The sequence below is a fragment of the Oncorhynchus tshawytscha genome, linkage group LG16 (genome assembly GCF_018296145.1).
Source record: "Oncorhynchus tshawytscha isolate Ot180627B linkage group LG16, Otsh_v2.0, whole genome shotgun sequence".
Lineage (NCBI taxonomy): Eukaryota > Metazoa > Chordata > Actinopteri > Salmoniformes > Salmonidae > Oncorhynchus > Oncorhynchus tshawytscha.
Window position 1 is genome coordinate 68545125 of NC_056444.1, and position 25142 is coordinate 68570266.

Consider the following 25142-nt stretch of genomic DNA (forward strand, 5'->3'; position numbering starts at 1 on the left):
GGAGGGGTGCAGAGCCAAGCACTAGCTAGCAAGATGTTTGCATATTTCCGTTGTGTAACGCCTACTCCATGAAGTGCACATGTGCAATAACTCAATTCGCCTTTGCACCCCTAAACAACTTTTTTTTTGTTACTTGGGCAAAGTGTAAAATCTACAAAACTTAGTCCACTCTGTTCGTAACAGATTATAGTTTTGGGAACAGAAAACGGTATTGAGATCAAATGTTTAATCCTTGAGAAAATGTCGGCAGAAATCCATATTGCTCCATCTACTCCTACTGCCGGCTACAGAGCTTCATCTCATCACCATATTTGGTAGTGAGTAGAAACGCCAACCGGATGCTTCACACTAATACATCCGGTGGGATATCTGTTCTATCTATGATATCATCGCGTGACTCCAAGTTTACTTCAAAATGATGGTTATTATATCAATATTTGCGCATAAAGGCGTTTCCACCGCCTTTTTCTTTCATAATACATTTTACCGACACAAAAATATGTCGACCGTACAAATTATCTGTTGGCACATATAACAAACGTCATGTTTGCATCACGGTTGTCTTATTCATCTTTTTTTAATGGTATGACTACTCGCATAACTAGATTGCAAACGTGGTTAATGACATCAACTTTAATTATTGTATCTTTCTATACATTTTTGATTGTCAACCAGTTGTTATTTTTATGTTATCATCATCTCCCTTGAAAAATGCCACTACATCAATGTATATGCGACTAAAATATGACCAAGTAGGCATACACGAATTCTCATCATATAACTGGTATTGGCCATTTTATATTGCCCCCCCCTTTCTTGAATTCAATGAGCTTGACTTCCAGTTTCCTTTTGCATTGTAGTGCGTCGGAGAGTAAAATGGGAGTAGAAATCGAGACCATAACCCCGGGTGATGGTAAGGAAAAAACTGTAAATATGATTAAATTAGTCAAGAGGATGTTGCTAAATTCAAAATATTAAGTCGTTAACACAATACATAGCTAATTCTTTCAATTTCTTCCATCTTTTAGGACAGACATTTCCCAAAAAAGGACAGACATGCGTTGTGCATTATGTCGGTGAGTCAGCAAGCTAGCCACTAGCTTGATAGCTTAGCTAGCTATTGTCAGTTTTCCACTTGCTTCGGCAACAAAGTACATGTTATTTATATAATGTGTGTAATCTGCCAAACGGATATTATCTCTCATAACTAACAATTAGTTCGACGATTTGCTTGGCTAATTAAATAAAGTATTTTCTACGGTTAAAGTAGTTGTAACGTTACACCCTAGCTAAGCTAACGTTTGTAGCTAGTTGCCATACTACTACTTGCTAGCTAGCTAATTGACAGTTTTCTCAAATCAGTGAGAATGGATTTAATTAAGCTGAATGTATCTTTAGCAAATAAGTTGGCTAGTTAGCCAGTAGCCGATAATGTTTGTCCAATGGACTGTAATTAAATATTTTGATCCATGGATGCTAGCTAGCAATTTGGGAGGGGACAGAATGTAATTTAGGTACACGGCTGTATTTATTTAATTTTGATTTAACTCGGCAAGTGTAACTAATGTTTATCTTCTCTCAATCCTATCGCAGGCTCACTGACGGATGGAACCAAGTTTGACTCTTCCCGGGACAGAGGCAAGCCTTTCAAGTTCAAGATTGGCAAGCAGGAGGTGATCCGTGGCTGGGAGGAGGGGGTTGGCCAGGTAAGAAGGGTCTCCTGGGTGTGTTTGCATTAGATATCCCCATTATTCTCTTGTACGATTGCACCACTTGTTTCAATAATTTAGAAAATCTAAAATTGGCTTGTGCGTGATTTGCAAGGACACAAGCCATTATAGGGTTAAATTAGCGGTGTCTCAACAATAATACTATGACCTCTTTTTGTTTCACCTTCCCCACAGATGAGTGTGGGCCAGAGGGCAACTCTGACCTGCACGCCGGACTTTGCCTATGGCAGCAAAGGGCACCCTGGTATCATCCCACCCAACTCTACCCTCATCTTTGACGTGGAGCTGATGGGCCTGGAGTGATGTTTGTGTGCACTTACTACATGTTTAATTCCACTCAGATTTTCAGGGTGAGACAATTCTGCAGACAAATAGCCTGTTCAAATTGCACTACTACATTGTTGGAGTACATATAGTTGTATGAGCTTAAGTGCTCATTGATGTGTTTAACAAGCTTTGGTGCTCATCTCCCATAATCCCCTCGGTCGTGTCTGTTCTGTTAACCACAGAATTGCATCCCTGTCCCCTTCTACAGGTTGACTCCTATCTCGGGAACATGGATGAAAAGGCAAAAGGAAGATAAATGCACTTGACTCCTGTAAAAGACTCACATCTACAGCTTCACCACTTCACTCTCCTTTCCATTTATATTCAAATGTGTCACTTGCTTAAAATACCTTATTCTTGATATCTTGTAGTAGAACACCCTAACAAGTCATAGGCCATACCTTTCAGATGTCATGTCATTTTATTGTTATGTATGTTTTTATGGTCTTTTTTGTTGTGAAATTTGTAAGTCATACCTGCCATCAGGGGTAGGTACTGACACAATTTTGGATAAAGTATCATTATACAAATATTCAATTTGATCTCATTCTTGTGGCTCTGAGTGGCCTTGCTTTTCAGAAAATGTGTTATTGTGGACATGATAATCGAGAAAAAAACTATGAATAAATGACTCCCCAAATAGATTGGATTAATGTAATTGGATTGCAGAAGTTTCTGAAATGAGAACCACCCAAAATGTTTTCCAAGTCATCAATCAAGTTTTAGAGATAAAAGTTTCAAAATACATAAATACTGCTGGTATGATTGCTGACATTTAAAATGTTTTGGGACTACCAACAATGGACTATTGAAACATATCTAAATAGTTTTTTGGGTGGAATTTTCATTTTAAATAAAAAAATTGATGATTTGGTTAATAAATATTTTTCCCAGTCATGTTAACTTTCTGAATTAAACACTGTGTAGACAGACAAGCGTGGCACATACTGTTGGTAAGGCCAAATATTACATGTGTAATTAAAGATAGTCATTATTGTAGTGCAGAACTCGCATGCCGGCAGGTGTAGTTGTCCTCTCGAGTGACAAAATGGCTGAATTTTCTATGGTATGTTTCAACGAAATTATCACCCTTTATCCCCCAGTAGGCTTGACCTTGTTCTCTAACTAGGATAGTTTGGTCTGATTTCTCCAATTTTTCTTGTATCATTGATTTAATGCTGCACAGTATCTGACAACTGTATACCAATTATTTCTAGTGTTGTTCTGAGAAGTGCTGAGGGCATATTTGAACACCATTAGTAATCACAAGGGAATGCAAAATAGAGACCCTTTGTTTTGGGCCAAATATCATTCACAGTATTATTCCATAATTGTACCATAAGATTTGTGAAGTTGCATGATTTTGTTTTCAGAGGATTAGTGAAGTGCTAAAAGCAGATTTGAAGGAACTTGTACAGCAAGCTATGCATCTGTAAGGTTAAATTTCCCCAAACACACAATGAGTCAACTCTCACCCCATTGGTTGAAAACAATTGTTCCTCATCCCTAATGTATTTTTATTTCATATTGATTCCCAGGCATCTCTAATGCGTCTCTAATTCTCTCAGAGCACACTTCAATAGATGACACACAGACAAAGGCAACTTTCAGTTTATTTTCAAAGGGAAGAGGAAATACATCCAGAGCTATTTACACTTTGCATTCTACAGCTTTTTGTGCAATTTATCAACCCAAGTAAAGACATTCCATCTTTGCTTTTTCTCATTGATATTGACTACTGAATTTGAATAATTGTCGTCAATGTAGCTTTAGTGGCACGATGTGGCTCAAAAGAAGACTGGCATGGTTAATGTTTTGATGACATGCAAAGCCACTACAAACTTAAAGTATTACAGTATAGTCCCAAAGGTGGGGAAAAAAGTGCAATGTTTGAAACAAATATCTAGGCTAACTATTGATCATATTCTTAATATTGTAAATTGTGAAATTTTGTAAATGGTATATGTGCCTTAACAATAAATACCTAGCTGGCATTTTTTATGACTTGCACTGGCATTCAGCATTTGCATGGATAGTGACAGTGCTAGTCTTATTCAGAATGTTTATCTTATCCTTGGACTATAAATAAAAATGAATGAAACCAGAAGATAAACTTTGGATCCCTGAAATGTAATAGATTCTCTATCTCTCAGTCATTGTGCAAAAATAATTAAAAGACATTCAACTAGAACTCCTACTCAGATCCCTCATTCACTTAGCTCTAGAAACTAAACTAAAATGTTGCTGATGTTTCTAACAAGATGAACCATATTCACCCCAATTTCAAAGACAACACTAGAAGATTCATGGAGCATACATCAAAGTCTTCAATGTTCAAATGTAGCAAGTCTGTTTAAAGTGAGGTAATGGCAAAAGGCTGAACATTTCTCAGGGTTACATGCAATGTACAGTTACGGGAGACACTGTAGACCCATGTCAAAAAGTCCATTTAAGCAGGCTCATGCATTCCCCATCAAATCACTATTGCATTAGATTTTCTTTGATAGCAAGGCATGATTACAAATCTAACAGAAACAGGCTTGAACTATACAATTAGCCTAATTCCTGTCTACTGTAACCAATAAACAAAATTCACAAAGGTCAACTGCAATACAATCAGATAATGTAAATCTCAAGTTCATCCTCAAATCAGACGTGGTGGGTGGAGAATAAAAAGCAATAGGAGTTTAAGTCCAAATCAAAGTCGGTATAATTGCCTTTGTGGCTGTGGCTCGTAAGAGGTTGGGGTTGCATGGTTACTGTGAGGGGAGTCAGTGTGCTAAAGAGTAAAGTTGTCAGATATCGGTCGCCCCATTCATGTTTGTGGGTTCATGGCCCCGGCCACATCCCCTGCGTCGCAGAGAGTGAAGGGCCACAGCGCAGCAACCCCGTAGCAGAGAGCCAATGTGGTAGACAGGCATGACCTCCCGAGGGGCCCCATGGCACAGCCAGGCCACTGTCGGCACTACCGGCATGGCCACCGCCAACAGGTCCACCAGGAAGTATCGGCTCCAGAAGTTCCGCTGGGGAGCCCCCTCCTCCCCCTCTTCCCCTTCCACAACAATTTCACCTTCAACTTCAACAGCCTCCTCCTTCTCCACCACTGTCACACTCCCTTGCCTCTCTAGTGAATACAATGACACAGGCTTGGGCTGGCAGGTTTGGGCCACTGTTGGCATTATTGTCATCTCCATTGGGCCATCTGGAGGCAGCGGTTCTAGGTTGTAGGAGAGCTGGGGAGGAGGGGAGGAAGACAAGAAGGGAGGAAACGGTTGTTGTTCAGAGTAGGCTGGGGTGATGTCAGTTGTTGCCAGGGAGATGATGCTTAGTTCTTCTCCCCCTCCTTCCTCTGAGACCCAGGTCATAGTGGGGCTGCAGGCCTGGGATCGGACCTCCGGTTTCACATCTGTCACAGGGGCAGCAGCAGCCGCTGCCATTGCAGCCGGAGGCTCCTCCTGAGGGAGGTGCAGGAAGAGGTGGTGATGCGGGAGGCAGGTGTGTCCGCTGCACCTGCAGCTGTTACCTAGGGAATGGCAGGAGTGGGAGACGGGCAGGACAGCCCCTCCTCTGTACAGTCTCTCGTAGGTGGAGGAGTGTGGCATGGTGGAGGAGAAGGGGCCACGGGCGGAGCCGACTGGGTTTTGTTCTGACAGAAGGGCTGCTTCCAGGAGCAGGTGGGTCCGTCCCCCTTCTGCCCGTGCCGCTGCACGCAGGTCAGGCCCTGGGACGTTTCCGTTGCGGTCCAGATGCAGGCCCTCACTGCTCAGCCGGGTGTAGGTGGTGCTGCGGTTCAGGGTGCTGGCTGGGGAGCAACCACATGAGCGGGACTTGACTGGTCTGGGTCCCTGCGGTGAAAGGTATGGCTTTTGGTTGTGGGGGGATTTTTCTGGGGTGCCGAGATTTGATCGTACTGTCTCCACAACCTCATGTAGGTGCTGGATCTCCCTGCGCGCCTCCTTTAGAGCAAGCTGGGCCTCCACACGATGACACTCCTCCTCTATCCAGTCCTCTTGCATCCGACACAGCTGGGTCCTCATCTCAGTTATCTCACTGTCCCTGAGAGAGAGAAGGAGAGAGGGGGAGGGGTTTGAGAATATGAGGGCTTCCCAAGTAAAAGTAATCAATGTGTGGTTTGCCTTGAGAGGCATGAGAAGTCTGAGATACAATCCCAGTTTCTGTAGTGAAATGGAAGACCGTTATTGATGTTGCTATTTTTGGAGTCATAGTGTGGTTAAATGCAACCCAAGAGCTGGGTTGTGAATGAGACACTTCTATTGGCCATTAGATCTGAAGTATCACATTGATCAGGAACATTCTGCTTGTCACAACGCATCCCTCCGGACTCACCTGTGCTGCAGTATCTCAACATTCTCCCTTAGCCTGGCTCGCAGGTGTCTGATACACACCTCCTTCTGCTGCAGGGGTGTGAGGTACTGCTCTGGTGTGGGAGGACGGATCCCATGGTTATCACTGCAGGTGGTGTGCTTCGTCTGACACCTGGGTTTGCATAGGGGTGTGAAGGAGAGTGTATAGTGATTACCAGTTATGCATCAGAGATCAATCATCAGATAAAAACTGCCATCATAACAAAGGCTGAGGAAGAGGCTAGAAGATATCAGTGGGGTCTTTCGGTTTTTAAAATAAATTATGAATCTCAAAACTACATGAAATGCTTTCCCCCCCTTTTATTGCAAGGCAGATGCTACACCTTTTACTGAAAACATTTGCTTGGTATTCTTCTGAATCATTTTTATTGCATGATATTTTGGGCTCAACCTTAAAAAAAAAACAATTCCTAAAACAAAACTATGTTTGCTTGTGTCTTGCATATGATGTACAGATGCTGTATCTTACCTGGGTGTGCCAGGGTATGTCCGGGCTGTAGGACTGCCCTCACTAGCCCTGCCAGGATAAGTGTTGGTGGGGTAAGTGTTGGTATTGGAGGCATTGCTATGGGAATGGCGCCCACTGCTAGTAGCCACTGACCGCCTGTAACAGAGAGGCTACGTTAATGTTACACATTGATGAGACTCTTATCTTCAGTCAAAAACATTAAGAAAACAAACAAAATCAATGGATTGCTTCCAAAAACTCACTCACTATACATGTGGTACTATATTACCCTAACATTTTCATACATCATCACTTGGGATCATCACACAGCAAAAAAATTATAGCGAGAGAAGGCAGCAGCAGTACCTGCGCTGACCTGCAGAGGGCTTCCGACTGGGAGGGAGTGACATGGGTGTGGACCACCACTATCGCTCTGCTGCTGGCTCCAATATGAAGTCTAGGAAGATGGCTTACAGTTGGACTGTGACATAATGTACAAAGATAGAGAAAACAGAATGGACATAGACAGGAGATAATCCGTTAAAAACGAACATAGAAAAGCGATCCATTTGGTTGACATTTCCTCTACCCACCAGATACCACTTTTAATCCCTGGGCAAGGACATAATCCTATGTCATGGTCTCAAACTGTGTATTAAAAAAACACATTCATCATAAGATAATAAAGTTGTTGTTTTTTTTTTGGGGGGGGTGTTGTAGGCCTGCTGTTTGTTGTGGCCCTGACTGCCCTGCATGTTAGGAGCCCATTGATGAGTAAACCAGTCTGGCCATCAGGAGCCCTTCAACAGATAAAGAAGCCTTTCACAGTACAGACCAGGGCAGAGACAGGGCATTCTGTGAGTCCATCGCCCATCTCACTGCTGCACAACCCATCCCTGGTAACCACAGACAGCCGGGAATAAACAGAAATCATAATATCCACCGGCAAAATCCAATGAACCAAGAGCCAAAAATAACAAATAACATAACAAAACAAAACCAGACCAGTTGGTACAGAAACAAGTGTTGTGCAAACAGAATTGCAGCCTCAGCACATCTGTGGCTGACTGAGCTGAGCAGCCTAGCTCAAACAATAATAGAGCAAAAAAGTATGATCAAAGAGAAAATCCCTGCTGAGCACAAAGCAGTTCAGAGATACAAAGACATGGCATGTCTGTGATATGCCATGTGATATGGTTGTCTACTGTCACTGTGCCAATGGGACATTTGAGGACACAGTACAATTGATCAATACAGGAAAGCATGGGAGAGCCAGGGATCACAACTATGCCTACCCTACAGTGGATAATGTAGAGCCTCTGCACAACAGGTGGTGGGTCAAGCAATGTACTTCTTATGTAATTGTGAGCAGCAGCAGACGGCATAACTGGGTTGTAGGATGAGGGTGAATTAACGGGAATAAGGTTTAATGTTGGCTGATCATTTGATTCACATTAATGCCACCTACCTAGGTTTCTGGGAAATTACTGAATAAGGTTGAGCATGGTGCTTTACGTCATCTGTACAATGCAGAAGGGCAAGGAGCGCTGTACAGGCTTTTCGCTCATGAACAAACTGAACATTACCACTACAATTGGCAATATTTTAATCAATGTCTTCTTTTCCTATAGACGCGTGCGCTGTTGATGAATGGGCAAGACGCAGAAAGCAATTAGCACTAAACATATCAGTTGCATCTCCGTGCGTCACTACGAGAGACATTGACATTATAGAAAACAACTACTATACCATAGATTATATGCCAGTGCATATCTAAAAGCAAAATCCTACCAGCCAACATCACTTTCCGGTGAACACAAACATTCCATCCAACGTTTGGAATCTTCGGGACGAGGCAGAAATAGGTGACAAACGAATTTAGCCCTGGCTGTGCCCTACATAGGCTACCGGGATTCAATACACCAGCCTCCTCTCTGATGCAGCTATTACCTGACTCTGTGATCTCTGACATAGCAGTACACTAACAAGATGATACGATTCTCAACATTTACCATTTTTGCAGGCCGATAAATAGTCCTACATCGTGGAGTAGAATATGTCCCCTCCGGACTTGTGTATGGACGCTTGAGAACCGTCACCAGTGGCAAGTAGATGGTTACTGTGCTGCTGATGAGAGTCCATGCCGGGAGCCACCTGTGTGAAGCTAGCCACAATAGCGAAATTTGCTGTTCGCCTTCAAAATAAAAGTTCCCCATTGTGATTCAAACATAACAGTGGAATCACGCAATAATTGCACTAATGCAAAACAAGGTCGGAATGTTATTATATAAATTCAACAAGACAATAATTAAAAATACTCAGTGATATCCAATGATTACAATTCGGACGTTTACACAAATAGCGTCATAGGTCATACTAAGGAACTTCAAATGTGGGAAATCACCTCAATATTCAAGCCTATTGTGAGTAATGAACATTCACATTGCAATGTACAGCCTTACCTATGGCTCTTCAGTCCATGAAATGGGGTATCAGCCTTTTATTTTGAAGGTAAACCTCAAATTCCACGATTGTGGCTAATCCTTACTGTGGCTAGCTTCACACAGGTCTGAGAACCTGCTACGAAGATATTTTGGTAATTACGTACAATGCATCGGATTCTCGTAAAGATACAATGAATCATGGCGCACCATTCGGCAATTATCTAACACCTACCGATGGTGGGGCATCTGGGGATGGTCTGATGGTAGTATCTTGCCAACATGTTTATTTACAAGGGGCATGGGTGTTTGGAACCAAAAATGTATCAGGCCAGGGCAACAGTGTTGTATGTAGATGTGTAATGAAATAGATTCATTAAAATCATTTCCATTGTATCCTCATTACTCTTCAACGTATTAGCTCAACATCCTTCTATGGTGAACTTGTACTTCTTTTAATTGAGACTTGAAATACATACTTTACAAACATTGAAGAAGGCTGCTCATACATTTAATTGAATAAAATTCACTGTTATACTTACAGATCGTTAAGAACAAAAACAATTCCTTAATTAAAAACACTGTACTAAAACTACCCTTATTAAATTACTGAAATTGGTAAATCCAACAAATCCTAGTCTGTCGGCATAATGAACAATAACAAAACCATCTTATTCAAACAAGTAAAGTAAACCTAAAGCTCCTGAACAAAACAACAACAGAACATTCCAAAACCTTTGCTCTGACCCAATGAGACAAATCAGATGTTAACCCTGTCCAAATTATGTCTTGTAGCAGGCCCTGCTTTCTCACAAAGGGAGTGACTTGTGTCTGGGTCCTGGGAGATTCATAGAGGTGACATAACTATCTCATTAGTGCTGGATATCACAACCAAGTTTGATAAATATTATCCAAATAATATTTATTGGTGTAATCAGTTCTTAATTAGTGTCCATGCTATGAGACGTATGACGAGGGTGTCTAGACCGCTGGAGTTTTGTGCAGTTATTGACAGATAGCAGTGAGTCTATGAACGAGGCACAATTAGCAGGTGTCTTCACCTCTTAGAACCTGAGTCCAGGTGTGGCTATAATGTCAGCGTAAGGCTCGCTCTGGTGCAGGTCCAGGGCCTGCTGTTTCTTCAGCACCAGGAGGCAAAAGAAGGTAGCCGAGGCCTGGGAGCGACTGTTCCTCTCACACAGCATCTGCAGGCTGAACATGGCGTTGCTTCTGCTGCTCTGAATCTGTTTAGGGATGTCATCAGGACAACATAGAAAAATCTGAATTTTGTTTATAGGGGATAGGTCAGTTACGGATTGATTATATAAAGGATAAATGTCAGAAAAGCAGGGAAAATCCCATCCCAGTTTGTTATAACACAACACACAATCGCACATTGCAGCAATTTCATTTCCACCAACTGTCCCCTAATCATGCCCTTTAATCTTTTAAATCCGTCATCTGTGATTCGGTGGATTTCTGGGTCTGATTGTAATCAAGCTAGCAAGCTGACAAAGGGTAAGAATGGATGCCATGCTGCATAGGGGTACTGAGTTCTTACTTTGAGAGCGTTTAGTAGTTTCTGAGCTCGGCTGGTCATCCTCCTCTCCTCAAAGTCATCCTGGCTGTCCACCATAGACTGTAGACATTACAGAGTGTACTGTAGTACATCACATCACACCACACTATTTATTTTACCCATTTTTTGTGATATCCAATTGGTAGTTACAGTATTGTCCCATCGCTGCAACTCCCCTAGACTCCAGAGAGGCAAAGGTCGAGAGCCATGCGTCCTCCGGAACACAACCCTGCCAAGCCGCACTGCTTCTTGACACACTGTTTGCTTAACCCGGAGGACAGCCACACCAATGTGTCAGAGGAAACACTGTCCAGCTGGCGACCGAATTCAGCTTGTAGGCGCCCGGCCCACCAAAAGGAGGAGTCGCTAGAGCGTGATGGGACAAGGAAATCCCGTCCGGCCAAACACTCCCATGACCCGGACGCCGCTGGGCCAATTGTGCGCCGCCTCATGGGTGCGCCGCCTCAGGAGGCCCCGTTTGTGCTTTTCTGTGTGTAACTGTGCGAGTATGTGTGTGTATTCAATGCATGTGAAAGAACCTGTGTGAACCTGTGTGTTCCATGTCACATTCGATGGAGTTTCCCTCTCCATTCCAGAAGGATGAACATGCATGGAATCCTCCGAAGGAAGCTCAAATCTACTCTCATCCTGAGACAAGAAAAAGAGAGAAAAGGAGAAAGGGGGAACAATGAATGTTGTCAGAAAAAGTTATAGACAATGGGAAAACCTGGTTGAATAAATATATAAACACTTTTTAATGGTGAAAAAATCTTATCTAGTGTTCATGTTGAACTCTTTACATGTACTGTGTCCCAGACGTCCTCAGGTGGGTTGTCAGTCCCATTGTGGTACAGAGGAGTGAGCTCCACATTGTGTCCCATTCTCTCAGGATCCATAGTCTCATGCAGGACACTGAACTCACTGGGCAGGTCGCTCACGTCGCTTTCTACTGTATACACACATATAAAATTAATAAACCCAAATAGGAAACATAACAGTTCAAAGGTAATATGAAATTCAATTCTCCCAATTTCATGAAATGTAATGACTTGTATTCTCAGACGATCATTTCTATAACATGGTGTTGCTCTGTGTGAATATGACCTCCTACCCTCATGTCTCTCCTGTCTCATCTCTTCACGGTCATCTTCATTGCCCACTCGATCTGTTTTCCCCCGAAACACATCACTGGAATATAGCTGCAGAGGCAGAATGGGGGCAGTTGTTGAAACTAAATGCACTGCTTCTATACATCACTGTGAACTCAATTTCCTCACTTAAGTATGGAATCCAACATTTATATATTGAAGGCTTGACTTAAGTGGAACAACATTCTTAAGCTAAATGTGTACTTTTTAGTATAACAGATGAGATAGGAAGGCTAAGAAGATCAACAGGGACCTCAGCCACCCGAGCCACAGCCTGTTCACCCCTAACCATCCAGAAGGTGAGGTCCGTACAGGTGCATCAAAGCTGGGACCGAGACTGAAAAACAGCTTCTACCTCAAGGTCATCAGACTGTTAAATAGCCACCACTTGCCGGCGTTCGCCCAGTACCCTGCCCTGAACTTTAGTCGCTGTCACTAGCCGGCTACCACCGGGTTACTCTACCCTTCACCTTAGAGGCTGCTGCCCTATGTACATAGTCATGGAACATTGGTTCCTCAAGATTGTGTAACTGAGTCAGGTTTGTAGGCCTCCTCCACATGCTTTTTCAGTTCTGCCCAAAACCTTTCTATAGGATTGAGGTCAGGGCTTTGTGATGGCCACTCCAATATCTTGACTTTGTTGTCCTTAAGCCATTTTGCCTCAACTTTGGAAGTATGCTTGGGGTCATTGTCCATTTGGAAGACCCATTTGCGACCAAGCTTGAATTTCCTGACTGATGTCTTGAGATGTTGCTTCAATATATCCACAGAATTTTCCTACCTCATGATGCCATCTATTTTGTGAAGTGCACCAGTCCCTCTTACAGCAAAGCACCCCCACTACATGATGCTGCCACCCTCATGCTTCACGGCTTGGATGGTGTTCTTCAACTTGCAAGCCTCCCCCTTTTTCCTCCCAACACAACAGTGGTCATTATGGCCAAACAGTTCTATTTTTGTTTCATCAGACCAGAGGACATTTCTCCAAAAAGTACGATCTTTGTCCCCATGTGCAGTTGCAAACCGTAGTCTGGCTTTTTTATGGCGGTTTTGGAGCAGTGGCTTCTTCCTTGCTGAGCGGCCTATCAGGTTAACTCGATATAGGACTCGTTTTACTGTGGATATAGATACTTTTCTACCTGTTTCCTCCAGCATCTTCACAAGGTCCTTTGCTGTTGTTCTGGGATTGATTTGCACTTTTCGCACCAAAGTACAATAATCTCTAGGAGACAGAACGCGTCTCCTTCCTGAGCGGTATGACGGCTGGTTGGTCCCATGGTGTTTATACTTGCGTACTGTTGTTTGTACAGATGAACGTGGTACCTCAGGCATTTGGAAATTGCTCCCAAGGATGAACCAGACTTGTTGAGGTCTTGGCTGATTTCTTTTGATTTTCCCATGATGTCAAGCAAAGAGACACTGAGTTTGAAGGTAGGCCTTGAAATACATCCACAGGTACACCTCCAATTGACTCAAATGACATCAATTAGCCTATACAAAGCTTCTAAAGCCCTGACATTTTCGGGAATTTTATAAGATGTTTAAAGGCAGTCAGCTTAGTGTATGTAAACTTCTGACCGCTGGAATTGTGATACAGTGAATTATAAGTGAAATAATCTGTAGTCTGTAAACAATTGTTGGAAAAATTACTTGTGTCATGCACAAAGTAGATGTCCTAACCGACTTGCCAAAACTATAGTTTGTTAACAAGAAATTTGTAGAGTGGTTGAAAAACGAGTTAATGTACGTAAACTTCCGACTTCAACTGTATATACTGTATTCTAATCAAGGCCTATCCTATTTAACTATTGTTGTACATATATTATTTTTCAAATATACTACATACTCTATTCATATACTGTTCATATTGTATATACATGTCATCACATACAGTATATATATTTATACTCCGGACACTGGCATTGCTCGTCTTAATATTTATATATTTCTTAATTCCATTCTTTTCCTTTTTAGATGTGTGTGTATTGTTGTGTAATGTTAGATATTACTGCACTGTTGGAGCTATAAACACAAGCTGCTAAATATGTGTTTGCAACCAATACAATTTGACTTGATTAAAGGTAAATATGTCAACCTATGATGGGACATAATGTTGATTTCACACCCGGCTTACCTGCTGAAGGTGTGGATGAATGACATGGACACAGAGGTGACTGAAGAGAATGTCCACCCCTCCACTCTCTTTCCATTGCATGAGTTGGTGGGTGGGTGGGGCTATGTCCAGTGGGGCAGTGAGATCTGAATAGTCAGTGAGCTGCTCCCTGATGGCCTGGTTGGACAGCTCCTTGGCCTGGTCCACCACCAGTCTCCTTCTCCTCTTCCCCTTCTTCCTCTCTAAGGTCGCTAAGGACAAACTTTAACTCCAATGGCTTACCTTACCTGTGCTTTTCACACTTGGGAGTTTCTACCACAGATAATAAGTAAGAAGGTAATGTGTTACTTATGGCTTTGATATATGATATAGGTTGTGTCCAGTTAGATAGTTGTGTTTGAGGGACAGTAAGTGTGCTTCGGAGAATGGCCTTGTGGTGTCAAGATGTTGCTTGTTAGGCAGGTAAATATTTACGGGTCACAGCGACAGGCTCCAGAGCGAAGCCCTCCTCCTCATTGACCAACAGAGTCGTCTCATTCAGGACAGGTGTTGTCTCATTCAGGACAGGTGTTGTCTCATTCAGGACAGGGCGATCCTCCTCCATGGGTACAGATGTAGGAGAGTCTGGACGACCTGCAATGCAGGGTTGTGGAATGAAGGGCATGCTGTCTCAGTCTACTATTGTGAAAACATAAAGTCGACACGGACAGCATACAATTGATTAATATTTCACTGTATAACGTAATAATGATAAAGCACCCAATTTTGGGAAAAGTTTCAAGAATGGAAAAATCCAATTTACTCCCTGCAAAGTTTACAGCAAAGTGGAATTAGCACATGAATAATGAAATTATCATTTTCCAGTATGCGTTGCCGCGTGCTGTGAGAGAGGGTGCTTCAAAGTTTGCACAAAGTATAACCACAGAGATTCTAAACCCAGAGGCGCAACATCGCGAGACCTCTGGGAACAGCTCTGGGAACGCTGGTGAAACAGACCAAGCAGACCAGGCTGGGGTTTGAGAAGTCAATGAGAGAAGTGAAAAATTATTCCTTAGTTGTAAATTTTCCTCTAAATCAAAAGTCACAACCTAGATTTGAGCCAATGTCTTAAGTATTGAAAAAGTTATTACTACAACCTCGTTAAAGTAGCAAACTGACACGTTTTCATTTCTGTCAAAAACAACTTTACATCAAAGGAACTGCTCGTGCAGTTTGGCACAAGCCGATTGTTAGACCCGGTGACGTGTTTCTGCGCATGAGCTTAGCTAGCCAACGACGCCATGACATCGCCTACAATCGCTACCGGGGATATCTATTGGAGAAGCAGTTTCTGCTTATCTTCATACCTTACTGTCTTTGGTAGTCTCATACAGATGTAGACCCCTTCATATCTACAATTACACTGAATATTTAGACAGGGTATAAAGTTTCCTAAAAGACTACCAAAATAAACACAAAAGAATCACCTTCTTGGTTAATGTTCATGGGGGCAATCTCTGGCATCACATTTTGAGGTTCGGCTGGGAAAAGGTCCATCAAAAAAGCATTCTCACTGGAACTGGCCATGAAGTCTATTCAGAATTTGGAAAGGGGTTTGAGACATTGCATAGGTTTGCCTTTGAAACATTCTTGATGTGTTCAGATGTGCAACAGATATGTTATCTTCAAGTGAATCTGCTGCTAAAAATCCAGGTCGGGACATTACCCAAGATGTCAATGCCTTTGTCCTCATCGCCAAAAGCATCTCCGTGCTGGGCCAGGCTCAGGAAACTCACATCTAACATGCCCCCTTGGAGAGACTGGGTCTCATCACCTACAAATATTAGAAACCGAGTAAGTCAGAGTAAGTTACTGACAGAAATGTGAGTGAAGGAGAGAAAGGTGGGCTATGGTGAGAAGGAAAATAACATTGAAAGAGACACAGGCAGGCACTGTAGAGTAGCAACCCTAACCCTTACCAAAGTCATCAAATGTGAGAAAGCTATTTCCAAAATCCTCTTTGAGGGTGATGTCCTCTGTTCGGCACTGATTCAGTAAAAAATGGTCCACAACATCTATGGCACTAGGGTCAGAGAGGGGAGAGAAAATAAATTACTTTTCGATATAAACATCATAATACTGCTATGTGAAGCTTCCACACCACCATGATCTATTGAATATAGGGATGCTCGATATATCGGTGAACATATATCTGCAAATGTCTAGTTTAAAGCCGATGTGCAAAACCGATGTCAAAGCTGACATTCATACCTATATAAAGTACATGACTAATGACACCACATAAAATTTTGCGCTACACGTGCAACAAAGCATTCCTAACCTAGCCCACAATGTCTGCTGTGTGGATCGAGCAGTCAACAAGTCGAGCAGTCATTATGAAAGAGTAGAACATTTTCAACAAGACAACTCAAAGGCGAAGTCCATTAAAGCCAAGATAATGGAATTCATTGACCTTGACAATCAACCGTTCTCTGTCATGGGTGATGTTGGCTTCTGCCATCTGGTTGAGCACCGGTGCACACCACCAAGTGCGCTATTTTTCAGATGTTGCCCGTTGCCGTACTGGAATTACACAGTAATAGCATCACTGCTGTTAGCTTCACGACAAACTGTCATATTATGGAATGCCATTTGGGTCTTTTAAGTGTCAAAAAAAATACAGTAGCACTGTCAAAGCTGTACAAAAAAGTCTGCAAACAAGCAAACACCGGACATGAACGATGTGTTTACAATACCGCGTTGGTAATAAAGCATCATTTGTTCGACCGTAACTTCTGGTGTAGCTAGCTTTAGCTTGGTACCTAGCTAGCACCAATACAACCAGCCAGAAAACAATTACCAGTAAAAACTGCAGTCGTTTTCATTATTATTAGCAATGATTTAGGAATCCTTGTGAGAAAGTTTAAGCTAGGTTGCCACTTGTTGTTCGCCTATTGAAATTGAACTTCAATTCATGCAAATAAATAAACTCAGCAAAAAGAGAAACGTCCCTTTTCCTGGACCCTGTCTTTCAAAGATAATTCGTAAAAATCCAAATAACTTCACAGATCTTCATTGTAAAGGGTTTAAACACGGTTTCCCATGCTTGTTCAATGAACCATAAACAATTAATGAACATGCACCTGTGGCACGGTCATTATGACACTAACAGCTTACAGAAGGTAGATAATTAAGGTCACAGTTATTAAAACTTAGGACACTAAAGGGGCCTTTCTACTGACTCTGAAAAACACCTAAAGAAAGATGCCCGGGGTCCCTGCTCATCTGCGTGAATGTGCCTTAGGCATGCTGCAAGGAGGCATGAGGACTGCAGATGTGGCCAGGGCAATAAATTGCAATGTCCTGACTGTGAGACGCCTAAGACAGCGCTACAGGGAGACAGGACGGACAGTTGATCATCCCAACAGTGGCAGACCACGTTTAACAACACCTGCACAGGATCGGTACATCCAAACAACACACCTGTTGGACAGGTACAGTATGGCAACAATAACTGCCCGAGTTACACCAGGAATGCACAATCCCTCCATCAGTCCTCAGACTGTCCGCAATAGGCTAAGAGATGCTGGACTGAGGGCTTGAAGGCCTGTTGTAAGGCAGGTCCTCACCAGACATCACCGGCAACAACGTTGCCTACGGGCAAAAACCCACCATCGATGGACCAGACAGGACTGGCAAAAAGTGCTCTTCACTGACGAGTTGCGGTTTTGTCTCACCAGGGTGTTGGTCGGATTCGCATCTATCGTCGAAGGAATGAGTGTTACACTGAGGCCTGTACTCTGGAGCGGGATCGATTTGGAGGTGGAGGGTCCGTCATGGTCTGGGGCGGTGTGTCACAGCATCATCGGACTGAACTTGTTGTCATTGCAGGCAATCTCAACGTTGTGCTTTACAGGGAAGACATCCTCCTCCCTCATGTGGTACCCTTCCTGCAGGCTCATCCTGACATGACCCTCCAGCATGATAATGCCACCTGCCATACTGCTCGTTCTGTGAGTGATTTCCTGCAAGACTTGAATGTCAGTGTTCTGCCATGGCCAGCGAAGAGCCCGGATCTCAATCCCATTGATCACGTCTGGGACCTGTTGGATCGGAGGGTGAGGGCTAGGGCCATTCCCCCCAGAAATGTCCGGGAACTTGCAAGTGCCTTGGTGGAAGAGTGGGGTAACATCTCACAGCAAGAACCGGCAAATCTGGTGCAGTCCATGAGGAGGAGATGCACTGCAGTACTTATTAATGCAGCTGGTGGCCACATCAGATACTGACGGTTACTTTTGATTTTGACCTTTGTTCAGGGACACATTGTTCAATTTCTGTAGTCACGTCTATGGAACGTGTTCAGTTTATGTCTCAGTTGTTGAATCTTATGTTCATACAAATACTTACACATGTTAAGTTTGCTGAAAATAAACACAGTTGACAATGAGAGAACATTTCTTTTTTTGCTGAGTTTAGCTAGACAGCTACTTAACCTTGTTGCCCAAAGCTAACGTTATAAGCAGCCAGCTAGCTTCATCTGGCTAGTGAGGCTGACCGGGTTATGTGTTGTGAAGCTAGCCACAATAAGGATCAGGCACAATAGTGGAATTTTTCAGTTTGCTTTCAAAATAAAAGTATGTCATTGACAGTGATGCAAATGAATACAAATCGTAGAATTATACCATACTTTTATTTTGAAGACTAACCGCAAAGTCCACTATTGTGGATAATCCTTATTGTGGCTAGCTTCACATAGATGGGTCAGAACACCATTAATCAAATAAGAACGGTCTTATAAATTAGGGTTATTTTAGATGACACCTAGCTATATAGTTAGCTAGCTAACTATAGCTACTGAAACAGAGTATGTAGTTTTGCTATGTTTTAGGCGAAGAACATTGTTTGAGCTAGTTTTTTTTATGACCAGCACTGTAGATGTGCGAGACAACTTCACCAGCATCATAGCATACGTATCGATGAATCGTTGGAACATATGAAATACGAGTGATAGTGTAATCAATGTGTTATAACTACGTTAAAAAATTATGAAAGCGTTAAATGTGATGTGTGATGTGCAATCATATTCAGGTCCTGATTGGTCAACAAGTGTTATTTGACATGCAAAGACCCAAACGGCGTTGCATAGAAATCCTGGTTGAGAATGAAACGACTGAACGAATTAACAATGAAACAGCACAGCAAGTAAGTGAAAGAAATAGGTTTTGATTATGTTTTACTGGTAATGGGGACATATGTAAATGCCAACAAAATAACTTTTTGGTCAATGTGGTGGTGTGTGTAACCTTTTATTTAACTAGGCAAGTCAGTTAAGAACAAATTCTTATTTACAATGACAGCCTACCCCGGCAAAACCCGGGTGAAACTGGGCCAATTGTGCGCCGCCCTATGAGACTCCCAATCACGGCAGGATGTGATACAGTCTGGATTCGAACCAGGGACTGTAGTGACGCCTCTTGCACTGAGATGCAGTGCCTTAGACCGCTGCGTCCATGTGTGTGTGTTAACTATTTAACTGTACTAGAATCCTTAAAAGGCTGCTAAAAATGTTTATATCGGTTATCGGCATCAGATTGTTTGGCAAGGAAAATATTGGATATCGGTATCGGGCATAAATGTAATATCGGTGCATCACTAATTGAAACACTGACACTAGCCTTAATGGGGTAGGGCTTATTGGGAGCATACATTTTGGTTTTGAATGTGAGTGAGTTAAATGAGAGAGAAAGGAAAACAAACGTACTTTGTGTCTGGTAGCTGGGAATCGAAGTCAGTGAAATCCTCCATCAACGTGATGGCTTTAAGTGTGGCCTCCAGTCCTTCAACAGGCATGTCCGTCTGTCCTAATGGTGACAGAAATAAATGTATAATTTTATACAAGACTTCAACTGATATGTTTCCAATTATCAGAATAGCATGGATATCCTGTCTTTAAAATGCAGGGTTCTACACAAAGCATGTAAGAGGGCTGCTGTGCCACCTTGTGGACTGGCTGCAGCACCAGGTTAAAAAAAAAAAGTTTAAATGATTTTTTTGTTAAATAAATCTATACACTTTATTTGTTATCATTTAAGGCCAGGCACCAGACCCTAATATGGTATATTTTGCTCTAGATTGCAGCACCTTGAAATGTTGACATTGACTACACAAAAGGGATGCTTGGCTAACCTGGTCTGAAGGCTACTTTAATTTTGACAACAGCGTCATTGCAGTCAACAAGTAGATATTTGGCTTTTCTCAAGTATATCCTCACTACTCCCAGGAGTAGGTGGCCAAAAGTCCGCAAGCCGATCTTTGTCTTGAGATGATTTCACACAAGCACAGAGACATAAAAACAGACAAGAGGGGCAAGCCTAAGTCGGGCTATATCATATATTACAGATGATGTGCTCATTGTGTGGCTACAGGTACAGTGGGGAGAACAAGTATATGATAACCTGCAAAATCGTCAGTGTTTCCTACTTACAAAGCATGTAGAGGTCTGTAATTTTTATCATAGGTACACTTCAACTGTGAGAGACGGAATCTAAAACAAAAATCCAGAAAATCACATTGTATGATTTTTACGTAATTAATTTGCATTTTATTGCATGACATAAGTATTTGATACATCAGAAAAGCATAACTTAATATTTGGTACAGAAACTTTTGTTTGCAATTACAGAGATATGTTTCCTGTAGTTCTTGACCAGGTTTGCACACACTGCAGCAGGGATTTTGGCCCTCTCCTCCATACAGACCTTCTCCAGATCCTTCAGGTTTCAGGGCTGTCGTTGGGCAATACGGACTTTCAGCTCCCTCCAAAGATGTTCTATTGGGTTCAGGTCTGGAGACTGGCTAGGCCACTCCAGGACCTTGAGATGCTACTTACGGAGCCACTCCTTAGTTGCCCTGGCTGTGTGTTTCGGGTCGTTGTCATGCTGGAAGACCCAGCCACGACCCATCTTCAATGCTCTTCCTGAGGGAAGGAGGTTGTTGGCCAAGATCTCGCGACACATGGCCCCATCCATCCTCCCCTCAATACGGTGCAGTCGGCCTGTCCCCTTTGCAGAAAAGCATCCCCAAAGAATGATGTTTCCACCTCCATGCTTCACGGTTGGGATGGTGTTCTTGGGGTTGTACTCATTCTTCTTCTTCCTCCAAACACGGCGAGTGGAGTTTAGACCAAAAAGCTCTATTTTTGTCTCATCAGACCACATGACCTTCTCCCATTCTTCCTCTGGATCATCCAGATGGTCATTGGCAAACTTCAGACGGGCCTAGACATGCGCTGGCTTGAGCAGGGGGACCTTGCGTGCGCTGCAGGATTTTAATCCATGGCGGCGTAGTATGTTACTAATGGTTTTCTTTGAGACAGTGGTCTCAGCTCTCGTCTGGTAATTGACCAGGTCCTGCCGTGTAGTTCTGGGCTGATCCCTCACCTTCCTCATGATCATTGATGCCCCACGAAGTGAGATCTTGCATGGAGCCCCAGACCGAGGGTGATTGACCATCATCTTGAACTTCTTCCAGTTTCTAATAATTGCGCCAACAGTTGTTGCCTTCTCACCAAGCTGCTTGCCTATTGTCCTGTAGCCCATCCCAGCCTTATGCAGGTCTACAATTTTATCCCTGATGTCCTTACACAGCTCTCTGGTTTTGGCCATTGTGGAGAGGTTGGAGTCTGTTTGATTGAGTGTGTGGACAGGTGTCTTTTATACAGGTAACGAGTTCAAACAGGTGCAGTTAATACAGGTAATGAGTGGAGAACAGGAGGGCTTCTTAAAGAAAAACTAACAGGTCTGTGAGAGCCAGAATTCTTACTGGTTGGTAGGTGATCAAATACTTATGTCATGCAATAAAATGCTAATTAATTACTTAAAAATCATACAATGTGATTTTCTGGATTTTTGTTTTAGATTCAGTCTCTCACAGTTGAAGTGTACCTATGATATAAATTACAGACCTCTACATGCTTTGTAAGTAGGAAAACCTGCAAAATTGGCAATGTATCAAATACTTGTTCTCCCCACTGTATGTGGAGTAGAGGTCGACCGATTAATCGGAATGGCTGATTAATTAGGGCCGATTTCAAGTTTTCATAACAATCGGAAATCTATATTTTTGAGCACCGATTTGCCATTTTTTTTAAAACACCTTTATTTAATCTTTATTTAACTAGGCAAGTCAGTTAAGAACATATTCTTATTTTCAATGACGGCCTAGGAACGGTGGGTTAACTGCCTCGTTCAGGGGCAGAAAGACAGATTTTCACCTTGTCAGCTCGGGGATCCATTCTTGCAACTTTACAGTTAACTAGTCCAACGCAATAACGACCTGCATCTCTCTCGTTGCACTCCACAATGAGACTGCCTGTTACGCAAATGCAGTAAGCCAAGGTAAGTTGCTAGCTAGCATTAAACTTATCTTATAAAAAAACAATCAATCATAATCACATGGTTGATGATATTACTAGATATTATCTAGCGTGTCCTGTGTTGCATATAATCTGACTGAGCATACAAGTATCTAAGTATCTGACTGAGCGGTGGTAGGCAGAAGCAGGCGCATAAGTGCGTTTTGCCAGCAGCTCTTCGTTGTGCGTCAAGCATTGCATTGTTTATGACTTCAAACCTATCAACTCCAGAGATGAGGCTGGTGTGACCGAAGTGAAATGCTTGGCTAGTTAGCGCGCGCTAATAGCGTTTCAAACTTCACTCACTCTGAACCTTGGGGTGGTTGTTTCCCTTGCTCTGCACGGGTAACGCTGCTTCGATGTTGTGGCTGTTGTCGTTGTGTTGCTGGTTCGAGCCCAGGGAGGAGCGATGAGGGACAGAGGCTATACTGTTACACTAGCAATACTAAAGTGCCTATAAGAACATCCAATAGTCAAAGGTAAATGAAATACAAATGGTATAGAGGGAAATAGTCCTATAATAACTACAACCTAAAACTTCTTACCTGGAAATATTGAAGACTCATGTTAAAAGGAACCACCAGCTTTCATATGTTCTCATGTTCTGAGCAAGGAACTGAAACATTAGCTTTCTTACATAGCACATATTGGACTTTTACGTTCTTCTCCAAAACTTTGTTTTTGCATTATTTAAACCAAATTGAACATGTTTCATTATCTACTTGAGGCTAAATTGATTTTATTGATGTATTATATTAGATGTATTATATTAAGTTAAAATAAGTGTTAATTCAGTATTGTTGTAATTGTCATTATTACAAATACATTTTTTAAATATAAATCTGCCGATTAATCGGTATTGGCTTTTTTGGTCCTCCAATAATCCGTATCGGCGTTAAAATCATAATCGGTCGACCTCTAATGTGGAGAGCTGTATCAGAAACAATTTCATATACTTTGAGACATGTATATAGCTATGGCCACGAAAACGAAACCTGAAAGGCAAGGTATTATTCATTGGATAACGGAGTAAGTTACTGTGGACAAAAAGAACATGGTGAGCTAACTCAGTCAGAGGCAAATACATTTTCTCACTGTTTATATATTTAGGAAGACAAAACAAAGTGTACTGTTACCTGCGGGGAGATTATGTGTTTGATGGTGCTCTCCAAATTGCATTCAAACACATGAGTTTTGGTGATTTTGCGCTCCCAATGCGCTGCTAGCCAGATTTTGGCCAGAGGCCCGCGCTTGGAAGTAAGGAGCTGAGTGTAGAACATCATGGTCAAAGCCTTGGTGGTCTATCTGGTCCTCACTGTTGATATTGCTGCGGGTTTGGTTTGATAATACAATTACATGTGGTTCATTTTCTATGGGATACGGCACAATTCACTTGCAAAATATTTGTTTATAACAAGCATTAGCTAGCTAACGTTCCTGTAGCTCATGGTATGATAAAAAGCCTCTTTATCGAACGCGTCGTTGACAACAAACTGGAGCTAACCTCTGACCTGGCTAGCTACCTTCGTTTACATCTGTCCCTAATACTAACTAGATGGAGAAAATGTAAAATGTCTAAATCATTTTACCACCCTTTTCCAAATAAAATAGAATAATTTGATACTCACACGTTTCAGTCCAAAATAAGTAATGGAATGGCGCGAGATTAACCATATTTACTCACATTACCGCGTATTTGGCACCAACATGGCACGAGAGTGGAGCAACCTGTCTCGAGCAAAGTGATAGATAACAATTTAGTTACATCGTGTGGTTTTAGTCTAACCGGGTGACATGCGTGAGGTTTAAACGTTTTTATGCAACAGTTTTGATTGTGACCATTAAAAAAAAATCTCTGAAGTAGCTACAGTAAAACTTGTCAATTTGAACAGATCATGTTTCGTTATCCCGAAATTGCGTGAGCGCTAGAGCATGCCAGCGCCAACTAAAAAGTTGGAAGTTGCTCAACCCTAAAACGAATACAAACTATTTTATTATGACATCCAAAGTTTGTGGCAGTTCATTGATTAACTACAGTAACTAGCTAAATTGAACCATAATTGTTTTGGCATGAGATGCTCATTTAAATGTATTCACTCCAGTGTGCTTCCTGTTATAACCAGCTGGGGGCACTGTTACTCTCTTGCCTCGGTAAATCCTAGATTTTTTGTTTGCTGTCGCTTATAATGATACCTCTTTAGTAGTGTTTTGTGCTCTCGTCTGGGCCGTAGAAACTGTATTGTTTCTTAATTTGACTTCATTGAAATACATCTCCCTCTACTACTATTTCAGTAACTTAAAAGCACATGAAATAGTATTAATGACTCACTGAGGTACTCAAATAAGCCCCTAAAAAAAATATTATCTGAAGAAGTCCAAGCCACCCGTCAAGTGAGCAGGACAAACCTTACTACTGACATACTAATTACATAACTGACATTTGTATAAATACAAGGCGAAATGGAATTACTCATTTACACGCACACAAACACACACACCAACTCCAGCATACACACACACACCACACACCAGAGCAGAAATGCCCCCCAGTATCTTCTGAGGCGTGGACAGCAGGCTGA

At 42.2% G+C, this 25142-nt stretch overlaps 3 protein-coding genes across 8 annotated transcripts; 1 reads left to right on the forward strand and 2 right to left on the reverse strand.

Annotated features, from left to right (window-relative positions):
- The first annotated feature begins 799 nt into the window (after positions 1-799).
- Positions 800-2699, forward strand: LOC112216218 (peptidyl-prolyl cis-trans isomerase FKBP1A). Its single transcript, XM_024376054.2, has 5 exons — positions 800-913; positions 1029-1076; positions 1594-1706; positions 1905-2080; positions 2266-2699. Exons 1-4 carry the CDS (start codon positions 826-828, stop codon positions 2031-2033), a joined length of 378 nt encoding a protein of 125 aa, XP_024231822.1. The 5' UTR covers positions 800-825; the 3' UTR covers positions 2034-2080; positions 2266-2699.
- A 953-nt stretch (positions 2700-3652) lies between these two features.
- On the reverse strand, positions 3653-9048 carry LOC112216199 (syntaphilin-like). Its single transcript, XM_024376024.2, has 5 exons — positions 8903-9048; positions 7257-7371; positions 6912-7046; positions 6405-6554; positions 3653-6113 (listed from the first exon to the last, which is right to left on the reverse strand). The coding sequence occupies exons 2-5, from the start codon at positions 7298-7300 to the stop codon at positions 4853-4855; spliced, it is 1590 nt and encodes a 529-aa protein (XP_024231792.1). The 5' UTR covers positions 7301-7371; positions 8903-9048; the 3' UTR covers positions 3653-4852.
- Positions 9049-9825: 777 nt separating this feature from the next.
- On the reverse strand, positions 9826-24639 carry LOC112215215 (double-strand-break repair protein rad21 homolog). 6 transcript variants are annotated; one of them, XM_042299538.1, is made up of 14 exons: positions 24248-24638; positions 23700-23890; positions 20337-20466; positions 19912-20011; positions 16130-16233; positions 15877-15984; positions 15638-15742; positions 14646-14804; positions 14193-14422; positions 12022-12109; positions 11711-11859; positions 11460-11558; positions 10893-10970; positions 9826-10575 (listed from the first exon to the last, which is right to left on the reverse strand). In XM_042299538.1, the coding sequence occupies exons 2-14, from the start codon at positions 23844-23846 to the stop codon at positions 10396-10398; spliced, it is 1677 nt and encodes a 558-aa protein (XP_042155472.1). In that variant the 5' UTR covers positions 23847-23890; positions 24248-24638; the 3' UTR covers positions 9826-10395. The 6 variants fall into 6 exon arrangements, 5 of the variants coding, with proteins under 5 accessions (XP_042155472.1, XP_042155473.1, XP_042155470.1 ...); XM_042299539.1 differs by having other exon boundaries at positions 11711-11856; positions 24192-24638; XM_042299536.1 differs by having other exon boundaries at positions 24192-24638.
- Between the last annotated feature and the right edge of the window lie 503 nt (positions 24640-25142).

What these genes read in the sequence shown, in the direction of transcription:
- LOC112216199 (XM_024376024.2), bottom strand. Translation starts at nt 7,300, where the DNA reads ATGTCACTCCCTCCCAGTCGGAAGCCCTCTGCAGGTCAGCGCAG. An exon ending in ACATACCCTGGCACACCCAG is followed by an intron (nt 6,555 to 6,911) that starts GTAAGATACAGC and finishes ATGCAAACCCAG; the next exon opens with GTGTCAGACGAAGCACACCA. An exon ending in GTTGAGATACTGCAGCACAG is followed by an intron (nt 6,114 to 6,404) that starts GTGAGTCCGGAG and finishes TCTCTCTCTCAG; the next exon opens with GGACAGTGAGATAACTGAGA.
- LOC112215215 (XM_042299538.1), bottom strand. Translation starts at nt 23,846, where the DNA reads ATGATGTTCTACACTCAGCTCCTTACTTCCAAGCGCGGGCCTCTGGCC. An exon ending in GAGACAGGAGAGACATGAGG is followed by an intron (nt 11,860 to 12,021) that starts GTAGGAGGTCAT and finishes GTGTGTATACAG; the next exon opens with TAGAAAGCGACGTGAGCGAC. An exon ending in AACTACTAAACGCTCTCAAA is followed by an intron (nt 10,576 to 10,892) that starts GTAAGAACTCAG and finishes ATCCCTAAACAG; the next exon opens with ATTCAGAGCAGCAGAAGCAA.
- LOC112216218 (XM_024376054.2), top strand. Translation starts at nt 826, where the DNA reads ATGAGCTTGACTTCCAGTTTCCTTTTGCATTGTAGTGCGTCGGAGAGT. An exon ending in GACCATAACCCCGGGTGATG is followed by an intron (nt 914 to 1,028) that starts GTAAGGAAAAAA and finishes TCCATCTTTTAG; the next exon opens with GACAGACATTTCCCAAAAAA. An exon ending in ATGCGTTGTGCATTATGTCG is followed by an intron (nt 1,077 to 1,593) that starts GTGAGTCAGCAA and finishes ATCCTATCGCAG; the next exon opens with GCTCACTGACGGATGGAACC.